The sequence below is a fragment of the Nothobranchius furzeri genome, chromosome 12, assembly GCF_043380555.1.
Source record: "Nothobranchius furzeri strain GRZ-AD chromosome 12, NfurGRZ-RIMD1, whole genome shotgun sequence".
Classification (NCBI taxonomy): domain Eukaryota; kingdom Metazoa; phylum Chordata; class Actinopteri; order Cyprinodontiformes; family Nothobranchiidae; genus Nothobranchius; species Nothobranchius furzeri.
In genome coordinates, this window is record NC_091752.1 from 23,467,738 (window position 1) to 23,485,884 (window position 18,147).

Consider the following 18,147-nt stretch of genomic DNA (forward strand, 5'->3'; position numbering starts at 1 on the left):
AGATCCACCTCCCATTTTTCAATAGGGATTGCAATTTTATCGTCTATTTTGGACAGTGTCTTATATACTTTAGACAGTAGTTTGGGAGGTTTGAGATTATAAAAGTCTAATACCCTTGGTGGTGTTTGTAATTCTATTTTATTGAGCTTAAATTTTTGTTTGACTACAGATTTAATTTGGTGATATTCTAAAAAGCTATTCTTATCCATTCCAAATTGGGAAACTATTTGATTAAATGGGATGAAGTCCAGTCCTTCATATATGTGTTCCAGGTATAGGATTCCTTTATTTTTCCAGTCTGGAAGGTTCATCATTTTGTTGTTTTGCAAAATGTCAGGATTGTTCCAGATAGGTGTGCGTCTGCATGGTACTAGTGAAGACTCTGTCATTTTAAGATACTCCCACCATGCTGTCAGAGAGGTGCTGATACTAATACTTTTGAAGCTTTCATGTTTTCTTATGCTTGGGCTAATAAATGGTAAGTCTGAAAGCTCTATCGTATTGCAAAGTGTCTGTTCTATATCTAACCAGGACTCGTCTAATGGGTTATCTTGCAACCATCTTGGTATATATTGCAGCCTGTTGGTTAAGAAATAATAATAAAAGTTGGGTAAATCCAGTCCTTCTCTGTCTTTGGTCTTCTGAAGCGTTTTTAAGCTAATTCGTGGAGGTTTATCCTGCCAAAGGAATTTAGTAATTGAGGAGTCCAGAGATTTAAACCAGTCAGCTGGAGGTTTGTTTGGGATCATCGAGAATAAGTAATTTATTCTGGGTAAGACCATCATTTTAATTGTAGCAACTCTCCCCATGAGTGATATTGGTAAGGGTTTCCATCTTGCAAGATCATCTTCCACTTTCCTTAAAAGTGGGATGTAATTCAGTTTGGTTAGATCTGCTAACTTGGGAGAGATATTAATTCCCAGGTATGTGATATTCCCTGACTCCAATTGTGTATTAAGCAAATTGACAAATGAGAAATTAATTGGTAGAACTGTGGATTTTAACCAGTTTATAGAGTAATCTGAAACTCTGGAAAAAGAGTTTATCAGTTCTATTGCTTGGGAGAGAGAGGATTGAGAATTCTGGAGAAAGAGTAAAACATCATCTGCATAAAGACTGATCTTATGTTCTATTTTCTTACACTTTATCCCTTTAATATCTGTTGTTTGCCTAATTGCTGCTGCTAGTGGTTCAATAAAGATAGCAGATAGTGAGGGGGAGAGTGGGCATCCCTGCCTGGTCCCCCTCTGAAGACAGAAGCTAGCTGATATTTGGTCGTTCGTCCTGACACGTGCTGTTGGTGAACTGTATAATGTTTGTAGCCAGTTTATGAAGAAGTTCCCAAAACCAAATTTATGTAAAGTTGCAAATAAGAACTTCCAGTTAACTCTATCAAAAGCTTTTTCTGCATCTAGAGATAATATACTAGTTTCTATGTTTCTACTGTAAGAGAAATCTATCAAATTAAGTAATCTACGTGAATTTGTGGGTGATTGTCTACCCTTAATGAAACCAGTTTGGTCAGGGTGTATTATGAAGGGGATTACCTTCTCTAATCTTTTGGCCAGGGCTTTACAAATTATTTTGAGATCAACATTAATAAGAGAAATTGGGCGATAGCTGGTTGGAAATGCTGGGTCTTTGCCTGGTTTTAACAAGAGACTAATATTGGCTGAATTCATGTTCGGCTGTAATCTGCTGCTCTCTTCGATTTCCCTCACCATTCTGAAAAATATTGGAGCCAGAATGATCCAGAATTCTTTGTAGAATTCTACTGGGAACCCGTCTGGACCTGGAGCTTTCCTATTCGTCATGGATTTAAGGGCTTCCTGGAGCTCCGCTGATGTTAGTGGCGAGTCCAGGACTGTAACTTGGCTGTCTGATAATTTAGGAAATGTTATCCTGTCAAGGAACTCATTGATCTCATTATCTGATGGGTTTATCTGTGGTGAGTACAACGTTTGGTAAAAGTCTCTGAAGGTGTTGTTTATTCTTTCAGGGTCATATACTATATTCCCGGTTGAGTCTTTAACAGCAGATATGGTAGTTTTCTCTTTATTTATTTTTAAATGGCTAGCTAAAAATTTACCTGATTTATTACTATGTTCAAAGTTTTCTATTCGTAGTCTTTGTGCTAAAAATTGTGTCTTTTTGTCAATAATTCCATGAAGTTCTAATTTAGCTTTACGTAATTTGCTCATTAACTCTTCTTCTGTGGACGCCTCTAAAGACTTGATGATTTCTTCTATCTCCTGAATACGTTTGTTTTCCGTTTTTTTCTTATGTGATGAGAAAGAGATTATTTTACCTCTCATCACTGCCTTTCCTGCCTCCCAAAGAATAGATGCTGATGTTCCAGGCAGGTCATTATGTTCTAAATATAAAGCCCACTCCTTTTTAAAAAAATCTATAAAACCTTCGTCTTTAAGCAGTGATGTATTAAACCTCCAGTTTTTGCTTGGTGGGATTGTCTTTTTATTTACCAGAGTTAAAGAAACTGGAGCATGGTCGCTGACAACTATGGGGTGTATCTCAGTGTCTGAATTGTCAGCCAACAATGAGCTGCTGACTAGAAAATAATCCAAACGTGAATGAGAGTGATGGACGTGCGAAAAAAAAGTATACTCTCTGCGGTTAGGATGAAGAGATCGCCATGCATCACAAAGCCCATAATCACTCATGTACTGTTTAACTATGTTAGTGGATTGCCAATTGCGCTGAGTCCCAGCTGTACTGAGCCAGTCTGTTGAAGAATTCATCCAAAAATTAAAATTGCCTCCAAGTATAAGTGGACAGTCTAAGTGTTCAGAGAGTACAGAGAAAAAATTATGAAAGAATGGAGGGTCATCAATATTTGGACAGTATATGCTGACGATACATAAGCGTTGGTTCTGTACAGATAATTTTAACATTATAAATCTACCCTCTGGATCAGAAACTGTGTCCAATACTGTGAAATTGATGTTTTTGTGTATTAAAATAGTTACACCTCTTTGCCTAGAGTTATAGCAGGCAGAGAACATGCTGGGAAACTCAGGTGTTTTAAGTTCATCTGCGGATGTGGCAGATCTATGAGTCTCTTGTAACAATATTACGTCTGCTTGCACTCTTTTTAACTGATCAAAAATTTTTAATCTCTTCTCTATGGAGCCAGCCCCATGTACATTCCATGAGACAAACCTTAGTGCACCCATAGATGTGTGTGTGAGTAGCTAAAATATGACGCCTTCATGTGAATAAGATGGAATAAGTATATAAATGTATAAATAGTATGTTAATAAATAACAAAAAAGTAAATAATAATAATAATAAAGATCCAACAGTGTTTGTGGTTGTATTATTTGACGCGTAAATTATGATATTGTGCTGTGAATTTAATATATATATATGTGTGTGTGTGTGTGTGTGTGTGTGTGTGTGTGTGTGTGTGTGTGTGTGCATGTGTGTGTTCGCGTGCATGTGCGTGTGCATGTGCATGCATGTGTGTGTGCGTGTGTGTGTGTGTGTGTCGAGTCTGACGCAGTGTTGGAAAGTTGTGTGGTTGTGCCATACAGGTGTAAAGGTACAGAAGCAGGTAAAAAGGAAGGGAAGGTACAGATACAGGTTAAAAAAGAAGTAAGAACTAAAAAGAAAAGGTGATAGGGGTGTGGGGTGGTGATTAACAGCTGATCTTATCATCTACAAAACGGATTTAGCAGCTGTTTAATCCTGACGTGATCAAACCCAGTGAATCCTGATAAGAATAATAAATGTCTGACCAAGCGCTGGACTGACCATAGGGCATAGCGGGCAACTGCCCGCTGGGCCGACCCTTTCATCTTTTATGGGCCGGTGTCTGTTTTTTTTTTTTTTTTTTTCCTGGCCTCTAGTTGTTGCGGACAACTTGCCCGTGCCGCCCCACGCGACGCCTCATAAAAGTTGGTGGATTGGCCAATTGGTAATAATACACTCTGGGCTGGACCAATAGCCAGAGGTCTGATGCACCCGCCAGTTGTTTGTGAATCTCAGTAAACAGACAGACGAGCTTTACAAAATGGAGAACAAAAAACGGAAAGGAGGAGCGGAGAAAATTCGACTAAAAAAGAAACTGGCACATGTGTTAAAATCTCACAGTTGTTTGGTAGTGAAGGTTCAAGTAAAATAAATTTAGGAAGTGATGGAGCCTCAGCCCAGCGACAGGTTGGAGAAGAAAAGAGGGAGGAGGAGGAGAAACCCGAGCCGGTGTTGTGCCATAAATTGACTCGCTGCCAAAAAATGATTAGCCACCGCGGGATCGCGCACGGTTAGGCAATTGCATTTCTAGACAAAATTCCCCAGGATTTCGCCCTAAAACTCGGCATATCTAGCAATATGGACATTCAGAAAGCAAAGATAACCTCTTCCGGTACTTAAACAGATGTTTATCGCGGATATTAGTGTGGCAGTGTTTGTGGCACCCTGCGCGGGAGCACGAGGACGTGCTTGTGGAAAGAGGGAGGAAGATGTGCTTGTGTCGTGTGAGCGTCCTGTCACAATGTCCCGATTGATCATGCGCCCTGGCTACTAGGCTAAGGAGATGTCACTTTGGCTGACTGGTTAGAGCGTATGACTCTCACCCGTGAGTCTGGGGATCGAATCCTGCCCGGGCACTCCTTTCTGCACCTTGCCACATTAGTTTTTCCAGTTCGGAAGTTGTTTTAAGTGTTGCTATTTGTCTTAAACGTTCACAATGAGGATATATTAATCCTTTTTGCAATATTTGCGATTGAAAGATGGTTTGTGCCACAAACTTTGTGGTAAGAACTGGCTTTCTTTATGTTACAGCCTTGATACTAAAAAAATAAATAAACAATGTAAAATGGCACCCTGTATTGAATGTAAACGTTGTATAAATGGAAATAAACAATTCTCCAGCGATTTAATTTTTTCCCCTTCCTTTCTTTAGTCCACTTGACATGGAGCCATAGTTAACTAGTTTGGGGCACATTTTTACTTGAAAAAAAGTATTTAAAATGATCAAGCATTGACTTTAATGACACTGTGTAGGTTGCTATCTAAACATTACGTTGCTCTATTTAAAAGTAACAAGATAAAAGCACTTCAGCACATAAAATTAAGATTGTCACTTGCCAAATAGACTACACCCTCCCGTTTACCTATAAGAAATGCCTCAAAATATCTTTAAATTCTTTATTGATGATTTAATTGTAGACAACTAAAATGGCATTTTACTTGCCAAAAAGTGATTGAATCGCTAAGATTTTCATGGAGGCTAAAATTGACCAAATAAGGGTTTTATGTATTATCTTTTGATGTTACTGTACTCATACTGCCTACTGTGTCATCAAAAACACCCCAATAATGGCAAAAAAAAGAAAAGAAAAAAAAAAGATAATTTCCCTTGCCAAAAATTGATTACAGTGTCCTGGTCACGTGTAAAGGGTTACATTTACCTAAATATTACTTTATTTATTATCTCTTGATGTTATTAGTGCCATCACAGGATGCTGGGTGTCTTTCACATTCATAAACACTTCAAAAATGGCAACAAAAAAAAGAAAAGAAAAAAAAAGAAGATAATTTCCCTTGCCAAAAATTGATTACAGTGTCCTGGTCACGTGTAAAGGGTTACATTTACCTAAATATTACTTTATTTATTATCTCTTGATGTTATTAGTGCCATCACAGGACGCTGGGTGTCTTTCACATTCATAAACACTTCAAAAATGGCAACAAATGATCATTTCCCTTGCCAAAAATTGATTACAGTGTCCTGGTCACGTGTAAAGGGTTAAATTGACCTAAATATTACCTTATTTATTATCTCTTGATGTTATTAGTGCCATCACAGGATGCTGGGTGTCTTCCACATTCATAAACACCTCAAAAATGGCAACAAATGATAATTTCCCTTGCCAAAAATTGATCACAGAGTCCTGGTCACCCATAAAGGCTTAAATTGGCATAAATATTACTTCATTTATTATGATGCTGGGTGTGTTCCACAATCATATTCGAATAAACATGAAAATATTCCGTCCGAATATCTGTTTCTTGTTATAAATATAACAGCTAGAAGGATTTACAGTTAAAATAGGAGAAACACGTGACTCCCCAGGAAGGGTCGTAACACCACTTGCCTCATGCACATAAGTGAACAAAACAAAGCAGCATGGAGACACTCCGTATCCAACCACCTCTCAGGCAGCAGCCTGCACTCCCAAGTTCTACACGTCACCAGAACATAACCAACCGCAACACAATAAAAGCAGTGTTATACAAAATGGAAGGCCTGTAGTGTTTATTCTCTTACAGTAACAACTTATCAATTTTTTGGAGGAATTTATTTGAGAATTTTTTGGTTTTTATTAATTGTGCAATAGAAAAGTAATCGCTAGATTAATCATCTAAATAGTCATTAGAATAGTCGACTATTCGATAAAATAATCATCAGAATAATCATTTTAAAAATAATCAGTTACCCCCAACCCTACTTTTTTAGAATACCAGGATAGGAAGGATGGTGTAGGTTTACGTTTATTAGATTGATACATAAATACTACCAATAACGTTGGTGTGTGTCAGAAACAGCGTAAGGCTTAATGTCTTTTCCAAAAAAAACAGGTGATGGGCCGGTCTCCAGTCAAAATGCCCGGGCTGAATTTTTGTCCCAGTCCAGCCCTGGTCTGACCTGATGTTGGGCTAAAACTGCCAGTCAGTCACTCCTCGCTCCTTGTAAAGTTTATTGTCCACATAAAGCTTATCCACCGAGATGACAGCTCTCTTCCCATCCTGGATAAACTTTTTACGCAGCGGAAAGAGGACCCTGCGCCGATCAAGAATCTCCTTCGGGAACTGATCATTCACGCTGAAATCTTTTCCTTTGAGCTCTCTTCCGTGACTTTTAACAAGATCCTTCTGCTTAAAATGTTCAAATTTAGCCACGATGGGACGAGGTCTTCTGCTGTCTCCTCTTTTAGCTCCAAGGCGATGTACCCGGTGAAATGTGATGTTTTTAACTTTTTCTTCGGGTATCTTCATTTCTGTCTGAAGAAAGTTCTTTATTGTTTGCTCGCAGTTCTCCGCCCCTCCCGTCTGCTCCGGCAGACCTGCGAACACCAAATTATCCCTCATGCTGCGGGCCTGAAGGTCCAAAACCGTCTCCTTCAGAGTCTTGTTGTCCAGGGTGATCCGCGTCATTCCCTCTTCCAGGGAAGAGACGGACTTTCGCAGAGACGCGTTCTCAGCAGCGAGCCGCTCAACCTGTTCCTGGCTGAACTCCAGAGATGTTCGGAGGTTCTGAAACTCCTGGTGAAGAACCTCGAGCAGATGAAGTCGCCCCTCAAATCCCAGAAGCCGTTTATCAATAAAATCTAATAATTCTAATACGTCTTTCCGGGGAGATGAGGCCTCAGGCGAGTCCTGAGGATGGCTCCTCTTGGTCCCAGCAGGTGTTTCAGCCTCAGCTGCTGATTTCTTCGGACCCATGACGAATAACTCGAAAACTTCGTCAATATAATTTAGTAAACTTTCTGAATTATCTTCACTTACCTCCAGATTGAGTGAGTTATACTTACCAGATTATTTTTTGCGTTGTCAGTAAATAAATTAGGCGAAAATGTGTCTTAATTGTTTGTGGATGTTTGTTAACGAGCTGCCATCAGCTTCAAACGCTGCCGTGTATCCGGTGATCGGCCGTCAGCGCATGCTCACACCGCCCGCATCTCTCGCATCAAGGTTTTTCTACGAGCCAGGTGCAGTGGGGTCGTCGACCCCGGGACATCTCGGATCCAACGGGGTTTTCCAGAATGGGTGAGGTAGACACAGCGAGATAGCGTCTGAATGTGGTTCTGATAATAACATCTTTATAGTTTATTTGCAAATCAAATTCATTCCATCCAGAACTCAGCTCTGAGAACAGAGATTCTGAATACAATATTCACACGTAGGTTCCAGACACCATCTTAGTTTGCATCCACTCACAGTAAATAATAGTTTAAACCATTTGTCAAGTCTTAGGTGTTTGTAAAATAAATTCTTACTTTGTTTATAAACCTGACTGTTTCTTGAATCAAAGCGAAGTGTGTACGATTCCTTAATAATTAAAAGAATCCTAGGATCTTCTAATTAATCATACTAAGACCAGGCAGGGGATATTCTATTTATATAGAGTATTATAGCTTTGGTCACAAGTGGTGGTAATAATAACAAAATACCTCTTAAGCAATTTACCCTCTATTATAATTACACTAATATAGAAACTATATCTATGCATTTTGTTTTTGCAAAAGAGTTATCTTACAAATTTAGTTGAAATCTGTAAATCAATTGCTATTATTATTTTGTAATTACTCCCTCAAAATGTAAATACTTATAGACAATGATTGTAATGTTTTCCTACAAACATGGACCTCACTCTAACGTTAGTTTAAAACCTCCCCCGTCCATGGGTGATGGCTGGAACTTAGACTTACTGATTAATCTAAATCTTCTTCCAGCAGACCAGTTAGGCACCTGCATTACTGCTCCACCTTACTTGTGAGTAGCATCCAAAGACAAACCTACTTAAACTCCTCTCCATGAGACAGGACCTGTCCTCTGACCAGTAGGTCATCTACATTGTTACAAAACAGAACCTTGTTGAATTAGCATTGCTCCTTGGAAGTCATGGCATATATGTGATGCTAGTTACCTATGTTGTGATTTGAAGTTGTGTATTTATATACTGCAATTAGATAATTTAATTACCTGATTTGGTATATTTATACAATCTAAGTAATCAATCAGAAGTGGTTGTTTTTATCATCAGGGAGTTTACTTAAACACTTTGTATTGACTGAGAGACAAGAAAAGAGAGAGAGTTGGGATCGTTTCAGAATCTTTAATTTCTATAATTATAAATTCTTACAATCTACCAGGACTATCTCAATGATGAATGCATATGGATTTGGATGTTTCGTGTTGGTGTGTGTGTGTGTTTTGTTCAGAATCTCTGGGCTGAGTAGCGGATCTGGTTGTTATGACTAAGCTACCACGAGGCTTCGATTGCTGATGACATGAGCCGCCATTTTGTGCCGTGACCACGTACCGTAGGGAGTCTCCCGTGTAGATCAGGAGTTGCCAGGTCTTCGGGCATTCATGGGTACTGGAGCTGGTTGAAACAGCGGTCGCAGCACACAACGCCCGTCTGAGGATAACTCCGGTCGTAGTCGACAGGCGTTAGCAAGTTCACTCTTATTTTGAAGGAACGTTGTCTCGTTGGTACAAACGACGGAAAATCTCCAACTTGGCAGATTTCAGCTCAAAGTAGGAAGTACAGCTGGCCAGTCTGCAACTTCTTAATGATGACGATGGAAATCCTTAGGAACTCGGATGTCCTGGAGCTGAGTTTAACATGTAACTGCTTAACGTGGAACTGACGTGGAACTGACCTAAAATGGCGTTGCCTTCTTTTTATATCTCCCAGTTGTTTAAGAATCTTAGTAAACCGGATTGGACTACTTTCATAAACAAACCAGATTCTGCCCTACCACAGACGAAAGTTCTGATTGGTTGAAAACAAGCCCCCACAATGCCTCTCTAAAAATGGTCCCAACCCGGAAGTAAGAAAAATTGCAGTTCCACCCTCATCCGCTGGGGGGCTGGTGTCAGAAGCGAGCAAATCCTCATTGACTCCCATGTTAAAAATGCCGATTTCACAGCAGAAATAAACATGTTTACAGCCTGGTACCAAAACATGTTTTTTGTCTAAATTATCTAGTTTATACTCATGACAACTCTGAGGGGGGTGAATTTTTTTCTCACTCTTCTGTTTAAGTGTATTGAAAGCCTAAAATTCTGTATAATTAATGAGCATCCGACACACGTGACCGCCGCCTCAGACCCACGTGACCACAGAGCTAGCTCCGTGGAAAGGCCTCAGTACAGCCTCGGCCCCTCCTGGAAGCTGTTACGGGATTTTGAGTCTCTGTGCTTGTGAATTCTGTTTTGGATATTATTGGTGCAATTGTTGGACAAAATGACTTGCAGTGGTATTAATTGCACTAATAGAGCGTCCAAGGAGTCTCCACTTCATTTTTTTCGGTAAGTTAAAATCTATATTCGTATTTTATGTCACTGCTGCCTTTAAACTAGCTGAGTTTACCGAAGTAGCTAGCTAACTATCAGTTTAACATGTAGCATGTACTGTTTAACCCTGAAATTTTAATGTAAAATACGGTAAAATAATTAATAGGCCATATTTAGATGGGTAATAGGGTAAAACCCAGTGCATTTAAGATAAAAATGGGTTGAAATATGACGGAGCGCTAAGAGGGAGACTTCTGTGTCCATTCTTCCATCCGGTAATCCCCAGCGGTCAGGCCGGGCAGCCTGACCGATCCGGCGCCTACTTGCTGCGCCTAGCTGCTGCGCGGTCTGACCGCTCGTGGAGTTTTTCATGTCTGACTTTAACCGCATCTAATACTGTATTACGGCGTGAGCGCAACAGCGACAACTTAATATAGATGTGTAAGCAGCCTGAGTGGTAGGGTGTTTTCATCTGAACCCTTAAAACCTCCAGCAGGCTATGCTGCACTATTGACGTGTAACAACTTAGCAACGTGACATGTCTCTGAGAAAGCGTAAAACACGGACGCTTCTTCTGAAGTTGAAAATAACACTTCTTCTTAAGCAGAGCAGGATGTCGCCTCGGCTCGTTCACGGCTGAGCCGGACTGAGCTGGATAACATTGACCAAGCACAGCCACTGGGTCGTTGTAGCTGCCACCAGGCCTGCTGAAGGAACTCCAGCGGGTTTCATCAGACTCGTAAAGTTTCTTGTTTTTGCTGGGGATTTCTGTATTTTACCGCTCCCTCCTGCAGTCTTCCCCTATTAAAATTTAAAATGTGTAACTTTATGTATTGTGATGAATGACTAATATTCATGTAAAACTAAAACGTTAGGCATTTAGGGGGAAAAAACAAAATAATAAACATTATACAGATGTCAAATAAATCAAACTGTAATTAAACTATATATTTTCAAAGTCATATAGACAGCATGATGGTTTGTGTGATCCGCGCGGTTTCACTTACACCCCTTTAATGATCAGGCTGTTTTTTATTATTTTTATCAGCTGATAGCAGTTAAAATTATGGTAAAAAAACGTTATCTGTGTTTGATAACTTAATGCCCAGGAAGAGCATCTTCTCTAGACATTAAATATAACCCAAATGTTTTATTATGAGCAGATCTGATGAAGGTGTAGACAAGCAGTCTGCAAAGTAAAACTTGTTTAGAGTCCAAACTCTTACTAAAGCTTTTGAAAAGAAAAAATGGTTGAATTTTGAGAAATATCCACAACAGGGGATCGAGACCTCTGAAAAATGTATATTTTCTCTGAATTCATAGAATAATGTGAAGATTCTGGGAAAAGTTGGGATTCTGAGATTAAAACGTAAATCTTTCTAATCATAATTCTGGCAGTTTTTGTGTCCTGCTGTGGAAAGTCGTGCAACATGAAGATACTGAGAAGATGCTTACAACCTGTATTTTTATTCCATCCATAAATAAAATCATGAGCTATTTTTTTAATCCAAATTTGATCCAAAGGGCCATCGTTGGTTCCAGACCCGTTCTAGAACATTCCTCTAATCTTAAAGTCATCATCAGTTTCTTCCTTTTAACAAATATTTATTTGTTCAAATATTTAATATTTATTAGGGATGCACCGATCAGGTTTTTTGCTGCCGATCACCGATACCGATATAAAAGAATGCTGATCACCGATACCGATCACGATCACGTGGATTGGCCAGAAATTTTCTACATTATAATGAGTGCTACAAACTACATAATCTGGGAATAAAGGAAATGTAACCTAATCTAAAATGGTCCGTATTAGGGTTGTCACGGTGTGAAAATTTAACCTCATGGTTATTGTGACCAAAATTACCACGGTTTTCGGTACTATCGCGGTATTTTTTTTAAACGTGCTACATTTTTACACAATTAAATAAACCCTGTATATCAGGAAAATATTGTCCTCAATTTGTGTCTAAATTTTGCCTAAAATGTGTTATTTTGTAATTATGTTGTTTACTTTTTTACATTTTTTCCCTTTAGTCTTTAAAATACCAATATTTGCCCATAACTTCTTATTTTATGTCTGTTTGATGTCATCATTTAAAAATATTAGATCAGATGATACTCAGTACTCAAGTAGCCTTCTAATCAGATACTTTTTTACCCTTACTTGAGCAATCCGTATATCAGGAAAATATTGTCCTTGGTTTGTGTCCTTCCAGTGAGCTTTGCAGATTTGGGAAAATGTCATCAGGCAGTAACCACTGTTGAATTCACAATTATTCTCGGGGAGAGACCAACTCTTATCTGCCCCTGGGAGCCCCGTAATGCATAGCGTCATTTCAACATGGGGGTGTCCGTGACACGGTTTATATGCAGGTAGCGGCGCTGCGGCTGCTTTATATAGCGACTCGTTGCATTCTCCCTCAACCCAAATCCTCGGATCACGCATTTTAGCTAAAACGCTAACGTTAACTTGCCTTGCGTTGACTGCAGAGATGTGGGTGATGGTCACGCAGATGTGTCATGAGATATGAAGCGTTGCTGCCTTTCACAGACACTTTTTCTGCTCGTGCTGCAAACAAGATAGCCGTCCGTCCGTCTTCTATAAACTCCCTCGGCATTCTTCAAATATCTAAAATATGCCCGTACTTCCGACTTTGTCTTCTTTGAGGGATAATAAATGCCCTCCTGAGCACTGCCGTCTCCTCCTTTGACCATTATTTCAGCTTTAGCTTCAAGAAAGTTTTGTTGTAAACAAAGCGTGCATGAGCCGCCGGCAACTTCAGCAGATGATACGGTGGCTGGTTAGGGTCACCGCGCCTACACCGCAGCCACGGTAAACCCACCAAGATAATATAGTTTTTTAAAAAACAAGACGGTTATTATTATTGTCAACTTTTTTTTTTACCGGGGTTTACCGCTACACTAGTTACCGTGACAACCCTACCTGATCGGTTTGCTTTGATCTATTTTGAAAATTCCGATCAAAACCGATAGGGGCGCTATCGGCCGATTACGATCAAATGCCGATCCATCGGTGCATCCCTGATATTTATAACTGGAATATTTGTTCCTCCCTCTCCCACTGCAGTTAGTCCTGTCCTGCAACCCTGTTTTTGCAGCTTAGTGAAGCCAACCATCACTAACCTGGGGGTGGTTTTGGACCCAGAGATGCGGATGGACTCTCACATTAGCCAGGTGGTTAGATCCTGCTTTTCCCGGCTTCGCCAGCTACCAAAGATGAAGTCCATCCTGAAAGACGTGTCATATTTTCTCCCCAAGCCGGACCTGACCGTCATGTATCGGTCCAAAATAGTGTGATGATATTGTGTTTTTTGTACATAACAGACTTTTTAACAGACAAATTTGTCGCATTCTCCTACACCTCTTCACGGGCTCGCCACAGTAAATATTCTATTTGGCGAGAGATAAACTTTATTGTATTTATCCTAGTGAATCTATAATTAAACGGGTAAACTAGTAGTAGCACATCCAACATCAAAGAAAGTAAAATGTTACTATCAGGAGAGGGAGAATGTTTAAGTGGTTAGCAGCAGTGTGCTAGCCGATGGCCCCCTCCATGAGGCCACCACAGCTCAGCAGAACACCATTGTAGCTTCTTCTGGGGAGAAAAACACTTGGAGAAAAAATAAAGTTAACAGCTGAAATAGCAGGAAATAGTACAGTTAAAGAGCAGATTGTAGAAGAAAGAAACCCCTGGGTTAAACTGGTCTGTCTACTGCATAATGCTGAACTCTAACATGTGTCCTCAGGGAAGGACCTGATTGGTGTCCAGAACCTGCTGAAGAAGCACCAGGCTCTGCAGGCTGAGATCACAGGTCATGAACCTCGCATCAAGGCTGTCACCCAGAAAGGAGAGACCATGGTGGAGGAGGGTAGAGCAGGTCTGGACATGTTTCTGAGGTGTCTGCAGGTTCTGGTTCACTTTTTTTGGGCCCAGGTCACTTCGCTGGTGAGGAAGTGAAGACTAAACTGTGGGAGTTTCATGGACGTTGGGACACGCTGAAGGCCAAGGCGTCCCAGAGGAGGCAGGACCTGGAGGACTCTCTGCAGGCCCAGCAGTACTTTGCGGATGCTAATGAGGCCGAGTCCTGGATGAGGGAGAAGGAGCCCATCGTTGGAAGTCCAGACTAAGGGAAAGACGAGGACTTGGCCGAGGTATGGAAGTCCCTTCCTGAGAAACTCCAATCGCTTTTCTTTGCTCTCTTTCCAGTCATTCATAATTAGTGTTTCTGTATGTCATTTCCTTCGGTTGTCAACCAGACGTCGTTGCTCGTTTGAGCGTCTCATGGGTTAGGGGTAGAAGTGCTGGCCTCGCACAGGAAGTGATGACAAACGTGTTCCCGTCGCTCTTATTTCAAACGGTTTACAAGCTGTGATGTGTGTTCCCGCTGCAGAGCAGCCATGACACATGGCAGCCGGCAGAAGGCTCACGCTTTTCCACTAAACACCCGCAGAGCTACGTCTGCGGTGAACTGAGCAGGGTTTGTTTTACGGTGGCGGATCCGATTGGACCATCGCTGCGAGAAAGCTCCACTTGTGTCAGACGAGCTGAAGGTTCTGATGTTCTGCTCCACAGGCTCTCCTGAAGAAGCACGAGGCCCTGATGTCGGACCTGTCGGCTTACGGCAGCAGCATCCAGGCCCTGAAGGAGCAGGCCCAGTCCTGCAGGGTGAGTTCAGAACCCTCGGCCCGTCAGAACATTCTTATCCACCACGTTCTAACACCAGACCTGTTAACCCGACAGCAACAAGGTAATCAGCAGGTGCTTTTGTCCTGCAGGACCTGAAGGCCAACGAGTCCCGTCTGAGGGACATCAACAAGGTGGCATCTGAACTGGAGTCAGAAGGTCTGATGGCTGAGGAGGCTCCTATGGTTCAGGCTCAGGTGAGCGTCACCTGTCTGCAGCAGCTGGTCCCTCTCACTTCCTGGTTTAACTCTGCTCGTCTCTGTTTGTAGCAACAAAAACATCTGGGTTCTGCTCCTGGAAAGGTGCATGTTGTCCTCCGCCTCCACCAGAACCAGACGTGGTGTTTTTGTTACCACTCATTTGTTTGTTTGTTTGTTTACAGGATGAAGCCGACTCTAACACGGCGTCACCCTGGAAGGTGAGTTCATTCAGCTGATCAGAGGTCACCTCTGATGGCAGCAGTCACGGCCGACCGTGCTGACATCACACAGGAATTCAGGTGACCCGGCAGGCACCAGGTGCTGGTGAAAGTGGGGACATGTCAGCTGGTTGCCATGGCTACAGTTATCTTTATGCATCTGTATGACTGCTGACTGGTGTGTGTTTCCTGTGACCTTTGACCTCAGACCGTACGGTTGGGCGTTCAGACGACGGCTAACTTTAATTCCATCAAGGTAAGAGGAAGCTCTTCCCTTCCTGTCTGAGCGATCCGTCTCCAGGTTTCCTCGTCCGGCGTCCAGCCCGCTGGCGTCCACCTTCATCTCACCTTCATCTCATCTCACTTCATTTATAGTGCAATACTTTCACATTATCATTTTCCCACACTTCTGTATACCTGTATTTTGTTGTTTTTCAATAAAGAATGACAAATTATTTAAGTTTGTTTTTTGTTGCACACAAATATATATCTGTAAAAAATATCTACAAAGCTAATGTTTACATAACAAGTATGATTGGGTTTTGCAATACGGCACTCAAGTTTATTTTAGTAAAATTTTCAAACCAAGTGAAGTTAGTAAAGAACACATTTCTATCGTCTGCTAAGAAACTGTTGGGATTTAAAATGGGCCTGTTGTACAAATAACTTGTAAATGATTATTCCTCACTTTTGTCTTAACCAAAGAAATTCCAGTAATTGAGCAAAAACATTTATTTTTAACACTACATTTTATAAAACAGGGCGCAAAGTGTCGGCACATGTATGTATGTCGATGGTCCGCCCCAACCAAACCAGGAGACACAGACGTCAGGGAGGCCAAGGTTGTCTCTGCAGCTCTCTGGGCACCACGCCTCACTCAGCTGTCTCCAATTATCTAAATGGCTATGGAGGAAAAAATAAAAGGGTTTGGCCTAGCTGTTTAAAGTACAAAACCATTCATGAAGTGGTCAAGACAAGTACTTGGTACTTACACTTGCTGCTTTGTGTAGCTGACATTGACACACAGGCTGCCATGGTGACCTTTTAACAGATCTAAGAAAAAAATGTAATAAAAGAATGAAACTTAAAAACTCCCAGACCTCATGTCATATTTACTAATCAGCTATGGCTGATTTATTGTTTGGATCAGAGTGAGTTACACTAATTCTAATATATTTTTATTTCTATTATACATACATACTTTTTAACTGTTATTTTCACATGACTGTTATCAGGCTCTCTTGTTCTGGTTCTGATGATAATTCTGTGTCTTCCAGTAAGTTATCTTGTGCTTACTTCATCTGTATAATGTCTTTTTACTTTTGGTAAATTGTACTGAGTCCAGAATAAAGGCTAGTTGGCTGTACAAAATACAAACAAGTATTACGTTTTGGAAATAAATGAAACACCGCCAGCATCTGTTAGAGCCTGTGGCGGGGTGCTGAGGGCCGGCTCCAGCCCAGGAATGAGCTCTCCACGCCGGCCGGGAGGGTTTGAAACACCGCCATCCTCTCCTCTGCTGGCTGTTCATTCTGTTATGGTTACCGGTGCTTGTGTTGCAATGGGAAACGCTTGGTCTCAGATTTTGTAAGAAAGATAATAAAATGTCCCCCCAAAATACGACTTAAATATATTTTCTCTTCTTCATGATACATTTAATGGCTGGTGCGACTCAGGAGTGATAGCGCCGAAAAAAACTGTACTGAAAACTTGCTCAAAGCAAAATGTTTTCATTACGGAAATAAATTATAAACTTACCGATTTAAAACTTTTTTAATACAGGTACTTCTCACGAACAGGCGCAGAAAACCTCCACCTAAACTCCGTGTAAGGTTCAGGTCGATGGTTGTTCCAGTTAGCTCTGGTTGGGTTGAAGCTAGGTGGCTACATCCGTTAGCTCGGCTCCCACCTCCGCTTTAGCTTTGGGTTAGCCAGGGTTAGCTTCAGGTTAGCTCGTAGCTAGTTCGCCTGGGTGTCGTCACTCGAGCCCAGCCTTACAGCCACACCCTCAGCGCCTCCTCTCTTCCCTTTTATGGAATTGTCTGGGCTGGACGGAACCTGTGACACGGTCAAAATGGCGGTGGTGGCCACCTCCCATTATGGACAACAAACGTGTTATTGAAGCCAATGGAATCCGTTTGTCCAGTATGTACAGTCTATGGTTGAAAACAATGTGTCATGCGTTTCCATGGTAATGCATATCAGTGTGTCTGGTGCAGCCCTGTTTATTCATTTAAACACATAACTCATGACATCTTTATTTCACAGATCATTCACCTGATTATTAATGATCAACAAATGCTTTGATTAGCTTATCACCAATAAAGTACTTTGACTAATCAATGAAAAGCGGTCTTCTTCTGTTCTTCTGCCTCTTCTCCTGGAATGTAAACATACTGAACCAAGCGTCCGACCTTGGCGATGGTACTGTGTGAAGGGGCAGCTGTTAAGGGCAGACCATTATAAACTTCATAACGCTACACCTAGAATTATTTTATTTTCCTTTCATGAAGAAACCCGCATATATTGGTACTGGTTTATATTGGAATCATAAATTAAGAGTATCGGTATAAAAGATAATATCAAATATACCTGCATGCAGCTGATATCCTAAAAATGCTGAACCATCCATTTAAGAAGTCTCAGGTGATGCGTTTTGGCGAGAGGCATAAATTGTGCAACCAGTTTATTACCTCCAGCAGGGGGATCACTTGGCTGCTGCAGTTCATTTGTTCTTATGTTTATTGACAGAAGAATTTGTCAAGTTAAAGAATTGTTTTGGGGGTTTTTTCCCCAGGAAAGTCGAGCTATGATGCATGATAAAGGAAATAGCCTTTTTCTCAGACGCTGAGCTGGGAAACACAAGATAAACACTTTACTTTGCAACTCACATTCTGCTAAATAGTATAAAAATGCTATTATTTTATTTCAAATTGAGATTTTTGAAAGTTAACTCGGGTCCTCTGTGGAA

The 18,147-nt window shown here is 41.0% G+C and overlaps 1 protein-coding gene across 3 annotated transcripts; it reads left to right on the plus strand.

Moving 5' to 3' along the window:
* The first annotated feature begins 9,594 nt into the window (after positions 1-9,594).
* On the plus strand, positions 9,595-15,631 carry LOC139061970 (spectrin alpha chain, non-erythrocytic 1-like). Of its 3 annotated transcripts, none has more exons than XM_070541961.1 (7): positions 9,595-10,062; positions 13,821-13,943; positions 14,009-14,226; positions 14,648-14,740; positions 14,851-14,955; positions 15,028-15,176; positions 15,385-15,631. In XM_070541961.1, exons 4-7 carry the CDS (start codon positions 14,675-14,677, stop codon positions 15,434-15,436), a joined length of 372 nt encoding a protein of 123 aa, XP_070398062.1. In that variant the 5' UTR covers positions 9,595-10,062; positions 13,821-13,943; positions 14,009-14,226; positions 14,648-14,674; the 3' UTR covers positions 15,437-15,631. The 3 variants fall into 3 exon arrangements, with proteins under 3 accessions (XP_070398062.1, XP_070398061.1, XP_070398063.1); XM_070541962.1 differs by lacking the exon at positions 9,595-10,062 and having other exon boundaries at positions 12,744-13,943; positions 15,028-15,060; positions 15,141-15,176; XM_070541960.1 differs by lacking the exon at positions 9,595-10,062 and having other exon boundaries at positions 11,764-13,943.
* The last annotated feature ends 2,516 nt before the right edge of the window (positions 15,632-18,147 follow it).

Coding starts and splice junctions, on each gene's coding strand:
- LOC139061970 (XM_070541961.1), top strand. CDS start 14,675: ATGTCGGACCTGTCGGCTTACGGCAGCAGCATCCAGGCCCTGAAGGAG. Junction 14,741..14,850: donor AGCAGGCCCAGTCCTGCAGG/GTGAGTTCAGAA, acceptor TTTGTCCTGCAG/GACCTGAAGGCCAACGAGTC. Junction 15,177..15,384: donor ACACGGCGTCACCCTGGAAG/GTGAGTTCATTC, acceptor CTTTGACCTCAG/ACCGTACGGTTGGGCGTTCA.